This window comes from Ceratotherium simum, chromosome 2, assembly GCF_057802395.1.
Source record: "Ceratotherium simum simum isolate JZ-2026a chromosome 2, ASM5780239v1, whole genome shotgun sequence".
Lineage (NCBI taxonomy): Eukaryota > Metazoa > Chordata > Mammalia > Perissodactyla > Rhinocerotidae > Ceratotherium > Ceratotherium simum.
The window spans coordinates 75,123,266-75,139,402 of record NC_141901.1 but is presented as its reverse complement, the minus strand read 5'-3'; the positions used below and the strand labels follow the sequence as shown (position 1 = coordinate 75,139,402).

Sequence of the window (16,137 nt, the reverse complement as noted above, 5' to 3'; positions counted from 1 at the left end):
TTGGTGCGTGCCCGGGATCCGAACCCGGGCCGCCAGTAGCAGAGCACGCGCACTTAACCGCTAAGCCACGGGGCCAGCCCAAGGGTAATTATTGATATACGAGGGCTTAATGTTGCTGTTTTGTCACTTATTTTCTGGTTCTTTTGCATTTCCTTTGTTTTTTGTCCCATGTGTTTTGGGCTGCCAATTCAGTTTGGTTGTTCTGTCTTATGACTCTTCTAGTTTTCTCTTTGTTTATCATATGTGATTTTCTTTTGATTATTTGTTTAGTGGTTACCTTGAGGTTTGTGTAAAAAATCTTGCGTATGAGATAGTCCATTATCTGATGGCCTTCTATTTCCTTATACTAAGTCAATTCAATCACTTTCCTCTTCCCCTTCTAAGTCGTTCTTGTTATACCTTATTCTATCTTGTGTTGTGGCTGTGTGTTTACAGTGATGAGGTTAAATTTATTTTTGGTGAATTCCTTCCTTTGATCTTTGATTTTGGTATTTAAGTGGTTGCTAACCTATTCCGGTAAAGATCTACTATTTTTCTGAGTTTATCTACCTATTTTTCTCCTTGCTCCAAGCTTTGTATTCCCTTTCTCTTCTTTTTTTCAGGCCTGAGGGCCTTCTTGAGTATTTCTTGTAGTGGGGGTCTTATGGTCATGAACTCCTTTAGCTTTTGTTTATCTGGGACAGTTACTATTTCTCCATCATATTTGAAGGATATTTTTTCTGGATAGAGTATTCTTGGCTGAAAGTTTTTGTCTTTCAGTACTTTGAATATATCATTCCAGTCTCTCCTAGCCTGTAAAGTTTCTGTTGAGAAATCCGCTGAGAGCCTGATGAGAGTTCCTTTGTACGTTATTTTTTGTTTTTGTCTAGCTGCCCTTAATATTGTTTCTTTGTCATTGACTCTGGCTAGCCTTACCACTAGGTGGCGTGGTGTGGGCCTTTGCCTGTTGACATGTTTAGGTGACCTGTTGGCTTCGCTTAGTGGTATTTCCTGCTCCTTCCCCAGATTTGGGAAATTCTCAGCTATTATTTCCTTGAATAGGCTCTCTGTTCCTCTTTCCCTCTCTTCTCCCTCAGGAATACATATAATTCTTATGTTACATTTCCTAATAGAGTCAGATATTTCTCGGAGACTTTCTTCATTTCTTTTTAGTCTTAGTTCTCTCTCCTCTTCTATCTGGAGCATATCTGTGTTCCTATCCTCTGAAATGCTAATTCTTTCCTCCATATTGTCAGCTCTGTTCTTTAAAGATTCCAGATTCTCCTTTATCTCCTCCATTGTGTTCTTCATCTCCATCAGCACTGATTGGTTTTTCTTTATGATTTCAATCTCTTTTGTGAAGAAACTCCTAATCTCACTGAATTGTTTGTCTGTGTTGTCCCATATTTCGCTGAGTGTTTTTACGATAGCTATTTTGAAATCTCTGTCATTTAGGTTATGTATTTCTGTGTCTTCAGGGTTGGTTTCTGGGTGCTTCTCATTTTCCTTCTGGTCTGGTGATTTCATGTATCTTTGCATTGTGGTTCCTGTGTTGGCTCTGTTTTTCCTCATCCTGGAAATCTCTGGTTGTAATTTCCACCCGCGCCACTGTGTGGCTGTGTAATCTGAGCCTCCTGCGCTCTGCCTCAGTTTTTCCGCTGCGATCCGCGGGTCGGATCACTTGGTCTGGTCTGCCGCGGATCGCTTGGTCTGGTCTGGCCGGCTGTGCTTCAGGGTCCAGTTTGCGGGGAGGGGGGGTTCTCTCTTTTGCCCGCTGGGTCCCTGGCGTGGGGGGCTTCTCGTTCGCCCCTTGTTATCCGCTCTCTGGGGTGCTCAGATGTTGATGGTACCCTGTAGCAATTCTGAGTCCTGTGTGTGGGAGTTTCCCACTGGCTGAGAGAGCCCGAAGAGCTATGGTTTCCCCGCAGAGGGCCGCCCCTCCCCCCCTCTGGGAGCCACGGGAACCTGGATCGTTGATCTGATGGGGAGGGAGAGGAGTTCTCCTTACCTCTCCCCACTTCCTCTGGGGGCCCAGCACGTTCCACTCTCAGAAGTGTGGCAGTGTGGATCTTTCTGATCCTGCTTTTCTCTGTCTAGGATTCCATTGTTGGTCTGTGACTGTTCCTTTTGTTGTGTCTTATTGGGGGAAGAGTTTACGGGAAAGCTTACTCCGCCATGCTGACGTCACTCTCAGTAGGTATTTTTGACAGGAAGCAAAAAATTAAGCTTATTGTAGTTAACATATTTCATTCTTCTGGCCTTTTAACTACCTTCCAGAAAAATAATTGTTTTTCAGTGTTCTGATTATTCACAGAATGATGGTACATAGATCCCTGTTTTGTAAATTTTTTTTTAAAAAAATAGTAACAATACAAAAAAAAAGATAACACATTAAAAAATCTTACACTCACCCTGTCCCTATCTACTAATTTCACCTATTCTCCTTACCCCTACAAATAGCCACTTTTACTAGTTTCTTATGGATCCTTCCAGAGATCCTTTAAGAAAACATAAGCAAATAGTTTCCCCCTTTCTTATACAGAATATAGCATAAATACACACTGCCCTGTATCTTGCTTTTTTTACTTTACAATATATTCTGGAAATCTTGCCATATTAGTAATTATAGAGCTTCCTCATTCTTTTCCTTTCCTTTCTTTTTTTTTCTTTTTTAAACAGCCATGATGATAGACAAAATAATGGCCCCCAAAGCTGTCCATATCTTAAAACCCAGAATCTGTAAATATGTTACCTTGCATGGTAAAACAAATTTTGCAAATGTGATTAAACTTAAGGATCTTGAGATGGAGAGATTATCGTGGATTATCCATGGGCCTAATGCAATCACAAGGACTCTTATAAGAGAAAGAAGGTGGCAGGAGTTAGAGTCACAGGAAGATATGTGTCGACAGAAGCAGAGGTTGGAGTGATGTGACCAGGAGCCAAGGAATGCAAGCAGCCCCTAGAAGCTGGAAAAGACAAAGAGCGGATTCTCCCTCAGCCTCCAGAAGGAACAGCAATGCTGACACCTTGCTTTTAGCCCTGTAAGACCCATTTTGGACTGCTGATCTCCAGAACTGTAAGATAAAAAATATGTGTTATTTTAAACCACTAAGTTTGTGGTAATTTGTTACAAAGACATAGGAAACTAATATAGTCATATAATATTTAAATGTTTGGATGGTTTATTTAACCAGTCATCTGTAGAAGAATAACAACTATCCCTTATCTTCTGCTATGAATGATGTACCTACATCATTCATGTATGTACCAATGAATGATGTACCTACATCATTCAATGAATGTATGTACCTAAGAGCTTCTTACATGTGCAGATAAGACTACAGGTCAAATTCCCAGAAGATGGATTGCTGCTTTGTAGGGCATGCACATCTGTAACTTTGCTTGGTGCTATCATTGTCTTCCAGAGAGTTTACAGTACTATGTAATCCCACCAGCGACGTATGAATGTTCAAAGCTAAAACTTGATGTATTAAAAAACCAACAAACTATTCTGGATAGTAATGAATATGTGCTGCTCCTAAATTCCCAAATTATACTAGAAAGCCCTGCTCAAGAAGGACATGAAGGTTAGAACTAAGCCAATTCAAATACACAATATAGAAATAACACCTTCACCAAAGGACCATGCTTCAACCCCAGGCTACTACGACACCTACCTGTAAAGGAGTGGCACAAGTGTAAACGGTGTTTTGTTGAACTGTCTGTAAGTGTTTTATCAAATGATTAGGACCAATGGACCAGCCAAGCTGGGAAAGGAAAAGATAAAACAGATTTCAAAAATGAATCTAATTTTATGTACTAAATCTGAGAGAGTAGCTAAACTTGACGCAATTATTAAATATATGTAATTCTAAAATGTTTACACTATGAAAGTAGTGCAGCATGAGTAGTTAGAATCACTTCAACACTGTCCTTTTTGTGGAAAAGTTTCCAACTAGTCACTAAACTCTGCCTTCAGAAGGTGAAGAGCGCCTGCAATCATTATTATTCTTACCTACTTTTCAGATTTGCTACTTCTCATATTCTGGAGACCTAAAAACCAGTAACAAAGCTTGTTTGAATTAGATATAGATAAAAGTAACTCTGAATGAGGGCCTAAGGGACTCTTCCACAATTCGGTTCTGCAGGCATCATTTCTGATAATCCCTGCTTCTTAGCCATGTTCCACAGAGGTGAGGTTGGAAGATAACCAAGTCTCATTGGGATAAACTGTTATTGTATTACATAGTACAGGGTTATGGGTATGGTCTCTGAAGCTGGACTGCCTGCCCTGGCTTGAATTTATTAGCAGTGTAACCTGAGGCAAGTTACTTAACTTCTCTGTGCTTTAGTTTTATTGTCTGTAAAATGGGGACAACACATTATACTTACCTCATAATGTGGTTAAGAGAATGAAAGGAATCAGTGTATGTAAAGTGCTGAGAGCCTGGCACAGAGTAAGTGCCAAAACATTAGCTACTATTGTTTTTTCTCCTTTTTATATTAATATGCACTAATCTGAACATTCTTTGCAAAGAAAAGAGTGTTAGTTGATGACTTATAAAATGAAAGATTACCTAATTTTTCTTTTTTTTTTTTGGTGAGGAAGATTAGCTCTGAGCTAACATCCGCACCCATCTTTTTCTATTTTATATGTGGGACACCAGCCACAGCATGGCTTGAGAAGCAGTGCATAGGTCCGTGCCCGGGATCCAAACCTGTGAACCCCGGGCCGCCCAAGCGGAGCGTGGGAACTTAATCACTATGTTACTGGCCTGGCCCCTAATTTTTCTCATTTGTAAATAAATAATTAGGTCTCAAAAAGGATAAAGGTCAACACAAAAGCTGAACGAGTAAATAATAAGCTAAGATCAACAAGTATCAAAACCTGGGTAAACTGAATATATATGCATTTAAAACACAAAAACTGTACAGGAAATAAAATACATGCCTATTTTTAAGCAATTAAATTCTTATTCATCTTACCTTCCAGCCAGTCACACTGAAAGTCTTTCCAGCACTTCCTATTGTTATTGTTCTCTCCCACATACCAGGAAAAGTGGCTGAACAGGAAAAGAAAAAAAAAAAGGTCAAATAACTGCTTTCCAATCAATCTAGATTGAGTATAATCTAAAAACATAAGATACGTGAATTCAATGAAAATGAACATATTATAGTGTAGTTAGTATAGTTATTTCAATAGGTTTTTTTTAAGATAATGTAAATTTAACCCAAACACAGTTGAAAATGTTACAATGCTTTAGAACACTGTAACATCACACCAAAGTAATATGTAAACAGATTGAATAATTTTAAGTAGCAAAATTATTTCCAGGGCCAGGAGTGACAGAGGTGCCAGTAGGCAGTGTTCTGGGCTTGTTCCGTGCAACACCCAGCGATCAGTGTTAGTAGTAGCTGTGCGTTCAGTGTAATCATCCTGTGGCACAGTTTTGGTTGTGGTCCTGGCTACTGTTTAGCCCACCTCTACTCTGCCCATTTTCTGAGTCTATTTCTACAGGATTCCTAGGGCAATGGTTCTTAAAATGTGGTCCCCACACCAGCAAAGTCAGTATCACTGGGACCTTGTAAGAAAGGCAAATTCTTGGGCCTCATCCCAGACCTACTGAGTCAGAAACTCTGGGGGTGTGGCCCAGCAATCTGTGTGCGTGCGTGTGTGTGTGTGTGTGTGTGTGTTTTGCTAACAAGTTTATTGAGATATAAATCCCACAATATATAACTCACTCATTTAAAGTATACAATTCAGTGGTTTTTAGTATAGCCACAGAATTCTGCAACCATCACCACAATCAATTTTAGAACATTTCTTTTACTTCAAAAGAAGCCCTGTACCTTTTAGGTATCACTCCCTAACAACCCCATGGCCACCAGCACTAGTACTTGTGCCTAAATGGAGCTTATCTACCACACATATTTTCTCTGAAATGCATATCACAGCTTCCTGCCGTTAAGAACATCAGACAGCACTTTAGCACAATGCTTAGGGCCATTTTAAATAGCAAAATCACCATGAAAAGGACTCTTGCTCATAGAATGAGCTGAAACAAGAAAGCAAAGTGTTGTCTCATTCCACCTCAACTGGGAACATGCATATAGGGTAACAAATTTTTCGTACTTCTACGCATGTCTCCAAATGAAGTGCTGTGAGTATTGCTTTTGAGGTTACAAGTATATTTTAGTAAGTAGGTGAATTCACAAATACAGATTCCATGAATAATGAGAAATGACTGTATAAAGATTTTCAAGTTGATTAATAACTTGAATAAAATCATTCATTTACTCATTCACTCATCAAACGTTAGTGCCAGGGACTAAGCCAGGTCTAGGGGAAGCAAAGACAATTAAGATACAGTTCCTATCTTCAAGGAGCTTAATGTCTAATGGGGGTATAAGACAACTAAAGCAACAATTGTAGCACAGCGTCGTAAGTGCTATAAGAGCAATAGGCTTGGAGTATTATGCAAGGATAGAAGAAGGGGTGAAGGCAGCTTTCTGCAGCCAGTAATGCTTGAGCTGAGACTTGGAAGACTATACAGGCTTTGCCAAGCAGAGAAGGGGAAGAAAAGTATTCTGAACAAAGGGAATGCAGGAAACAAAGTCATGGAGGTATAAAATGCAGAAGTTTGCAAATTTTGTTGGATATTGGTAAATTATTCCTCTATTAATCTTCTGATAATGCTACCTACAACACTGCTTATTGGATTCCTTAAGTAATTTAGTTGTGAAATTCTTCACATGCAATCCTGCAAGTTTTTCACCTGTTTTTCAGAGGTACAATGGATGCTCTTGTTTTGTTCTAAAGGTGTTGGTACACACAAAAGGGAAAATAAATACTCATTTCTGTGGTCTAAACTACTGTTTTTTTAAAGTAATATGCTCATAAGCAAGTTAAGTGCCCAGTAAAATGTAAGGTAGCTAAAGAAATTCCCCAAACGGATGCATTCATAATTTCAGTCCATCATGAAATACCTGCCAGTATTTGCAAAGGCAGGAAAACTATATAAATCAGAAATGTTACAACTGTATTCTCTGTGGAGCATACCAAAAAACCAAAAGGAAAAATGAAGAAAATATTTAGAGGGTCCATTTAAAGAAGGAATTTTCTAACATTTGATATAAATAATTACATCCCTTCACGTTCTGAGACATTTCTAGTCTTCCAAAGTATTCCAAAAGACCACCATGACACATCCCACTTTTTCATTTGACTAGAGAAAATCTAAACTATGTATAACACAAAGTGTCACTTCCTTTAAAGTAATAATATATATCCAAAATCAGGAAGGCCTATTAGTAAGAACATTTAGAAATAAATTCTTTGACAGCAAGAATTACCCAGAGAAACTAATACAATCCTAACCTGTTCTCACTATAAGTTATATATGAAGGAAATCAAAACTACTCATATGTCAAATGTAGGTTTTGTTCACAAAATATCAAATCCAATTACAGTATTTAAAAGGAGAGCTAACTAATTTGTTAACGACTATTGTAGTCATATAAAAGTAGATATGTTTTTTTCAAAGAGTAAGCTGATCAGCTGAATAACTTACAAGGAATTTTATACTAATTTTCTAAATATCAATGTATTAGTATATCTCTCTTCTAGAAGAGAGTTTTCTTTTCGTTGACTGAAATGTTGTTTTACTCAAACCTGGAGACACAATTTGAATCAAGAATCTGGTCCAATACAAATTAGTTCTACTATTTCAATAAAAAGGGCCTTAAGTAATTTTAAAACATCTAGATGTTCATATCCTCTCAATCTCAGAGATTTGGGGAGCCACAGAAGTTAATGCAAAGGGATGACCACGCCACTGCATAGGCCAAAAAAAAGAAACAATCTTTGCAGGTCTGATGATTTTAAAAAACTGTATCAGTATACCATAAGTTTAGCTTGCAGTTATATCTGAAGGGCACCTGGTCTTTGCACTTCCCATTTGTGACTCTGGATCTTTACATCAGCTACAGCAGCTGTAACAGTTATTCGTAAGGGACTTAGGCTTCAGTAGAATTCCGATAGAGATGAGAGGCATGATGAAGAGTGTGACACCAAGGAAAACCGCCTCTGTGACAACATGAAGATGATGCTAATTTCCCAATATATGCCTAGAAAGCCTTATTGCATTGTATTAAAGAACTACTATCGCACTCTGCAAACTGATGGAATAGCCATTTTACATGTTTCATGTAACAAAGGCCTCTGTATTTGATGAAATATCTAAGTTTTCATGCAACTGAATTGCACTCTCTAAGTAATGAAATAGTGAATTCATTTTTTTCTTCTTTTAACTTTATGGGCTGTTACAACAACTAAAAAGTCTGAGTTAAAAATGTATGTCTTGATATCTTTAGCAAATAATATTATCAGTTACACTTTTACCATGAAGGGCTTATAATACTATAACATAAAGTTTAAACAATATACTAATAAAGGTTTACACAATAAATTTCAAGATCATTTAAAGTAATCTTTTGGAAAGAATATTGCTAAACTGAGTTAAAAAATTCTAAAGCTTTGAGTTATTATCACATAGACATGAATATATATAAAATAATATTTATTCATTCAATGGATGCCTCTTCCTCTCTCTGGTTAATCCAAAAAAATTACAAAAGTTATGAATTGTCCAAGTCGGTCTGATTTTCAACTGGGGAATAGTTCCAATGACCAGAGACAGAGGTCATCAACAAGATGGTGACGGTGAACTCTGATGCGATTTTGACAGGCAACAAGAGGTTGCTGTGTTAAGGCACCACACCTTGCAAATCGCTGGCCTTCTTCTCTTTATACATTCTCCCTGAGAGAAATTCCTTCTGTTCCATGGGTTCTACTATCCATAAAATTTTGATGACAGCTGAAAATATATCCCCTCATAATTTGATCCTGGGCATCAGGCCTGCAATTCCACTTGTCTCCAGATGTCTCCTCCTCTATGTCCCACAGACACTGAAACTTAGCAAGTCTATAGCATGAGAAGCAGGAATTTCCTTTGCTCAGCTCTTCCCTACAGATCTGCTCCTCCTCTCACCTCTGTCTCTGGTTAAGGGCCTCATTACTGCTGAGTGTCCAGGCTAGAGATCCCAGAATCATACTTGCTTGTTCCCTTCCCGCCTTCAAATGCCATACTCTGTGCCCTACAGTTGTTACTTACAAATAGCCCCCACGTATCGTGTCCACTGCCAGGGCATCTGACTTGCTTAAGATCCTTACCAGTAGCTGGCTGTTACCTTTATAAAACAAATCCAATCATGTATCCAATTCCCCTGCCTTGTCACACTTTTGCAGTAGTACTCAAAGTATGCTCATTGGTAATCTGGTGATCAAATTAATGTACAGAACTTTTTTAAAAAAAATCAATTTTAAGTTTTCTTCCACAAAATGTTCTTAAGCCACAAAATTTTCTTAAGCATTTAACATAAGTGCTACCACTTATCTGATAGTGAATCTACCAATAGTGACACAAATGAGCATTTAGTAAGTGAATGTTAATGGCAAAATCAGAAACACTCAGATGTATTTATTTCAATAACTCTTTGTTATAGACAAATACGCACAGAATCGTGATCTTTATACTGACTTATCCTACTTACTAGATTTCTGTTAGGTAAATTGCTTCTAGTTTCGGAAGGGAATGCAATCACTAAAGTGATTAAGTGATTAAACTCTATCACTAAAGTAAGTTTCAGAACCATGACCTCCTCAACAAAGTTTGGACTCTTTCTTCTCCTTCAAAGTCCTTCAGAATCACTCTACTTTTCCACCTCATCTGTGCCAATTACTACAATACATCTCATAAACCACTTACCTTTCTTAAGTGTACTTGATTTTTCACGCTTCTTTGCCTCAGAACATGCTAGCGTATGTGATAGGAATTTTCTTCCTACTTCTCTGTCTAGCTAATTCCATCTTTTGCCCACTCTTTTGTTGATCCTCTCAAGCATTTGCTTTCTCCTCTGTGTTTCTATAACAATATGTAATGTACCATAGCGATAATTATGATATGTACAACAACTATTTATACCTAAGTGCACTAATTTTTTTTTTATTGGTTTCTGCCACAATGATTTTAGTTATCTTTCCCTGATCCTTTTCACACTTCCTATTCATTTATTCAACAATTACTTTCTGATTGTCTACCATATACGGGACCATATTGTGGGAACTAGGGATTCAGAAGAGACCAAAGCAAACAAAAATCCCTACTTTCTTGCAGGTAAGAAGTAAAAAATATATATCTTGATATTTGCTTAGGAAAAAAAAACAAAACAGAACAGAACAGAAAAAAGACAGAGCAAAAGCTGGAAGGAGAGATGTAACTATCTAACATGTTGTGGTCAGAAAAACTGATATCTGAATAAAGACCTGAGGGAGGTGGGAGACTGAGCCATGTGGAGATCTGGGGAAAAAGTGTTTCCAGGCATAGGAAGGGCAAGTGCAAAGACCCAAAGGTTGTAGCCCAGCTTATTATCCTATAGCTGATACAAGTTTGGATTACCCCAGAAGACACCAGGGCATTTGTGAGATGGCCCAGTAGTAATGGCAAAATCGCAGGCAAGGGCCAAGTAGCAATAGCTTACTGTCCCTGTAATTTTTTCCTGTTGACCTGGCATTTTGTCAACTTACTCAGCAAAGACAGTCAAGTTCGGGAACAAGTAAGCCCCCTGTGTCTTCTGTACCAGGTAATAGCTGGTTTCTTGATATAAGCCAAGGATACAGGCAAAGGTACTATTTCTCTGATTTCATAGCTTTATAGTGTGATCTGAAATCTCTTCCCCTAAGTTTGTACTATTTGTCCTTTAATCTGTTCATTAATCCACTCAAGCATCATTTATTTAAATCCCATGGTTAAGTGCTCATATGGACAGATGCCTGTTACCACACTATTTTAAAGCTGTTCTGGGATCCATTCCAATCAGTTGTTCCACATGTGCCCAATCACACTTAGATTTGTGACGCTATGTAATAATCAGTACCTATTTTTAAATGCTTATTTCCAGTATATACAAGCCATTCATAAACCTCATCACTGATGCAGAGTGTGTCGTGTTTGATGCACAGGTCAGCAATGACTTGGAGCTCCTCTTTGGTATACACCTACACAGGCAAGGAAACAAAAGAGCAGAGCCAATTAGGATTCAACACATGAGAAATCATGGGCGAGAAGACTGTCTAAAGAGATCAAAGACTCACTCACCTTGCCCATGGGGTTATGTGGCGTATTTAGTATAATTGCTTTGGTTCTGGAGTTAAATTTACTTGCCAGTTCTTGAGGATCTAATGTCCAGTCAGAACTAGACCATTTTTTTCCATGAACAGGTTTCTAAGCATGAAGAATGAAGATGTGATTTAATTCAATTAACTCATGTTTGCTGTCTTATATTTAAATAACCCAATAAGGGAAAAAATTAGAGAAAGACATGGCAAAGGTAACTGAATAAACGACTAACAAAGAAAATACACAGAAACAACTAAGCTTTAGTGCTGCCTTAAGAGCCCAAGAGCACTTAAGTCTCATGCTCACTCCTGTTAAATGGAAACAAGAACTCTGTCAATATTAAAAGCTGTTAAAGGGCCTATGTTCCTTCAAAGGAGCCAGTGATAACTATGGTTAACCTGTCTGATACTGTAAGGCTAATAGAAGATTCTGTGATTCACCTTATGTATTACTTATTTTTATAAGACTATTTAAAAGACAATGGTCGTATACCTTCTTATATTCCTAAAGATAATAGCAGAATAAAAAAAAATCACTTCACTGAGAATTCAGCAAGCGTTTACTGAGCGCCTAGCGTATACCCTGCATTGTCAGCCACTGGGGAGCAGTGCTGTAAAAGTGAGTCAGAAAATGGTCTCTGACCTGGTGGTGCTCACCATTGGTGGGGGAGACACACGGCCACAGAAGATAATGTTACATACAGTGTGGATGCTGACACAACAGAGACACATGGCAAACACATGTTTGATTAATACAAGTTCCCTTCTTAAAGTTGGTGATGACCTTCAGTCACAGCAGAGACATACAGTAAATCCCAAAATGTAATCCAAGTAGAAACTTCATTGGTGACAAAGTAATCGGTATTTTCAAAACTTCTTAAAGCATGTGAATCGTCTTGGCAAACTTACAGATCTCAGGGGAATAAAAACAGGTGTTGCTCCAGCCATTCTCACCATGGACTCATAGCAGTCATAGAAAGGCACTATTACTATGACCTAGAATAAAACCACATAAGAACACAGAGTAGCAATCATTAATTCATTTAACAAATACTGTGTATCTACTATGTGGGAGGCACTGTACTACAAGCTGAGATGCAGCAGTGAAAAAAGCAGGTCACAACGGAGAGCATTTCAGTGCTCTCTTCTCTTATAGCCTTGCTTCTGTCACTATGAAGTGCTGATGTATAAGTATGATCCCGAGAGTAAAGATGTTTCTCTTCTCAAAAGCATCCTGAAACAAAGAGTGCATGCAGGGAGACCAGTTATTTTATTGTTATTGTCCGATACCTACAATTTCCCTCCAGGTGACATGTCTGCATGCTGTCTTTTGTGCTAGCCCCTTGAGATGCACTCCTTGCCCCTTTGCCCCTATATGCTCTCTCAGTGGCCTGGCTTTTGGGTCAGTGGGCCAATCCAACCAGCCCAGTCAGTATGCCACCTGCAATCCACAGGCTGGATCTAGCATCCCTGACTTTTTGCTTTTCTATAAGGAGAGTTTGAACACATAGTTTGTAACCATGGTAGACATGCAATTTTTCTATCTTTTTTCAACCTAGCAATATTTCACAAAATTTCATATTATTGTGAAATTTAATATTTATTATTTTAATGGTTATTTGAGAGTCTACTGAATTCTAGAATAATTTTCTTATCATTTGCTTGTATAAATTACAATGCTATGTTCATTTGTATGTGTAGTTTCTCTATTTTTAAAGAGTTTGCTGAATAAATTGACATGATTGCTATTGCTAGATTAAAGGGTATAAACATCTTTATGGCACTTTAAATATATAGCCAAACTGCTTTTGAAAAACCTGGCAACAATTTATAATTTCACAAGTCTACACTAAATTGTCTCATTTAACTTTTTGTTGGTTAAATTAATGATACCTAATTATTGTTTTAAATTTGCACTTTTTTTTTTTAAAAGCTTCAGTACATGGTTGTGTATCCTGGTTGTTGGTTTCTAGTTCTCTATGTGAGCTGCCACCACAGTATGACAACTGACAGACGAGTGGTGTGGTTCCACGACCAGGAAACGAACCCATGCCATGGTGGTGAGAGCGTCGAATCTTAACTACTAAACCACTGGGGCTGGCTGAAATTTGTACTTTCCATTGTTTGTATTTCTTATGATGTGAAATATCTGTTCAAGCCCTTTCTCAGAGGAGTCATATGAGGCCCTTACATTCTAAAGCCCCTTTGTTTGTCCTAGTCATTCAACAAACGTTGAGCATCTACTCTACAATGTGCTATGGTAGGCGTTAGGTACTGTGCAGAACAAAGAAGTGAACCAGGAACAGGTCTTTCCCTCAAGCGGACTATAAGTTCTTAATAGCCTGTGAAATTCTAGGGACTAAGACGACCTATCTTTGCAACCCTGGTGAGAAACACAGTGCCTGATATGAAGTGAGAGCTCAATAAAGGAAAATAAATTGGTGAGGGACATAAAATTGAAATAATATACTTGACACTTTTTGTTGTAATTTCTTTATTTTTACAATGGGAATAATTCTCCTTTCTTTCTGAAGAATATTTATTGAGCACTCAGTATTATAGATGCTGGCAGTACAGCAATAAACTAGTTCTCCTGGAACTTACATTCTTTTTTTTTTTCTTTGAGGAAGATCGGCCCTGAGATAACATCTGCCAATCCTCCTCTTTTTTTGCTGAGGAAGACTGGCCCTGGGCTAACATCCATGCCCGTCTTCCTCTACTTTATATGGGATGCCGCCACAGCATGGCTTAACAAGTGGTGCGTCGGTGCAAGCCTGGGATCTGAACCGGCGAACCCTGGGCTGCTGCAGTGGAGCGCGCGCACTTAACCGCTTGCGCCACCGGGCCGGCCCCTACCTTCTATTGAGAGAGATAATAAACAAGAAAACAAGGAGGTAAATGAGATAATTTCAGATAGTAATAAATGCTATAAAGAAAATAAAATAGGTCAGTATGATAGAAAGTGCCGTGTGTGTGGTTTCCAAATGTTAGATAAGGTGATCAGGGTGGAAAGAACAAAGAAGGCCAAGGGCTGAGCCTTGGGATCTCCAACAGAGTGCAGAGGAGGAGGCAGCAAAGGATTAACAACCTAATGCATGAGACAAAACTTTCAACTATTTCACAGGATTAAAGGAGATGATGTATATGACAGTAGAACTGCACTTCCTTAACACGTTTCCTTAAGTAGCTTATTGTCTGGCTGAGTAGAGGGAATTAGAGACGTAAAAGAATAACATAACACAGAGTAATGTGGTATCTGTTATAAAAGAGGGACAGATAAAGTGCATGAGCATTCAAAGAAAGGAATTAACAATATAGATCAGGGCAAATATTCATTCAGCGTAAGCAGCGCCTCTCTGGAGCTTTCCAGACCCACATTAGCAGAGTTGATCACTTCTTCCCTTGGTACCACCATTACTGATACACTCTCCACTACTGGCCATCGCATCACATTCCTATTCATCTGTGCACAAGCCTGTCTCCTCTACTAGACAGAGAACTCCTTCCACGTGGAAGCTGTCTTTTAAAAATCTTCTTTCCCACAGGACCTAGCACTGGGAGATCCTCAATAATTTCTGAACAAATGAAAGAGGTCAGGAAATATTGAAGCAGGGGTCCTGGAATGCTAATGGGGAGGTAGGGGCAGAGCCGACTGAGCTCGGTGCCAAAGTGGGTCAAAGTACTAACCACTAGAAATCACTCAACCTTCTCGTTACACATCCCTCACACGGTGCTGCTAACAGTACCGGGCACAAAAAGACATTGACCAAATACTTATTGATTGAGTTCAGATGAAAGGTTATTTTAGCAGTGCAAACTAAAGAATTATTTTCCCCATCATTGCTAGCCCTTCCACCTGCCTTCATCTAAATAGGCTGTAAAAATAAGAATGAACTACATGTAACAAAACAGATGAATCTCACAGACATAATGATAAATGAAAGAAGCCAGACTCGAGTACATACTGTATGATTCTATTTATATCAAGTTAAAGAGCAGGCAAAAAGAACCTATGGTGACAGAAGACAGCAGAGTAGTTACCTCTGGGAGCATTTAGACTAGGACGGGGCAAAAGGGAGCCTTTTGGGGTGCTGGAAATGTACTGTATCTTCACCTGGTGTGTGGTTACATGGATACATACAAAAATTTATCAAGCTGTACACTTAAGATTTGTGAATTTTATTGCATATGCATTCCACTTCAAAAATAATTAAAAATAAAATAAAGCATAAAATAAGTAAAAGATTCAAAGGCAGGACAAATGATAACGATTAATACAGGTAACATGATAATACTTACTTCATCTCCTTCATCAATTAATCCTTGAATGGCATTAAAAAGAGATCCATATGCTCCTACTGTCACAAGGATTTCTTTATCTGGATTGATTTGCTTCTGATAAAATTTTCCATATAGACAGGACAGAGCTTTCACAAGTGATGGATGACCCTGTTGAATAAAAAAGAGGAAAAATACCTTGAATTTGATTATGGGATCTACTTCTTGGACGTAATTTGGCTCTAAAATGTAAGAATTTTAAAAATTTGGGTTTTATAATTATCCAAAGAAAATTTGTATTTTTAAATGGCAGTAAATTAAAAAATTTTTTTTCTTAACCTCAGAGGGTTCCTCCGTGAATGGTCATGAAGACTTGCTAATGATTAAAAACTTCCTATTAAATGATTGGTTTTGGAATACAACATTTCAACGTATTTGCTTTGAATAAATATTGACTTCAATACCAAATATATTTTTGACAGTATATTTTTTGTGTGTGTGTGTGAGGAAGATTGGCCCTAAGCTAACATTGGTTGCCAACCTTTCTCTTTTTGCTGAGGAAGATTAGCCCTGAGCTAACATCTGTGCCCATCTTGCTCTATTTTGTATATGGGATACCGCCACAGCGTGGCTTAATGAGC

General features: G+C 38.3%; 1 protein-coding gene across 7 annotated transcripts in view; it reads right to left on the bottom strand.

The window, feature by feature from the left end:
* Nucleotides 1–16,137, bottom strand: part of KYAT3 (kynurenine aminotransferase 3) — a 62,945-nt gene that overhangs the window by 20,693 nt on the left and 26,115 nt on the right. For all 7 annotated transcript variants that reach the window (XM_087447959.1, XM_087448002.1, XM_087447981.1 and 4 more), the window contains 6 exons: nt 15,518–15,667; nt 12,128–12,214; nt 11,199–11,324; nt 10,978–11,098; nt 4,969–5,045; nt 3,660–3,749 (listed from right to left, as the gene is read on the bottom strand). In XM_087447959.1, coding sequence (XP_087304085.1) covers nt 3,660–3,749; nt 4,969–5,045; nt 10,978–11,098; nt 11,199–11,324; nt 12,128–12,214; nt 15,518–15,667 — 651 coding nt within the window. The remainder of the gene's footprint in view (nt 1–3,659; nt 3,750–4,968; nt 5,046–10,977; nt 11,099–11,198; nt 11,325–12,127; nt 12,215–15,517; nt 15,668–16,137) is intronic.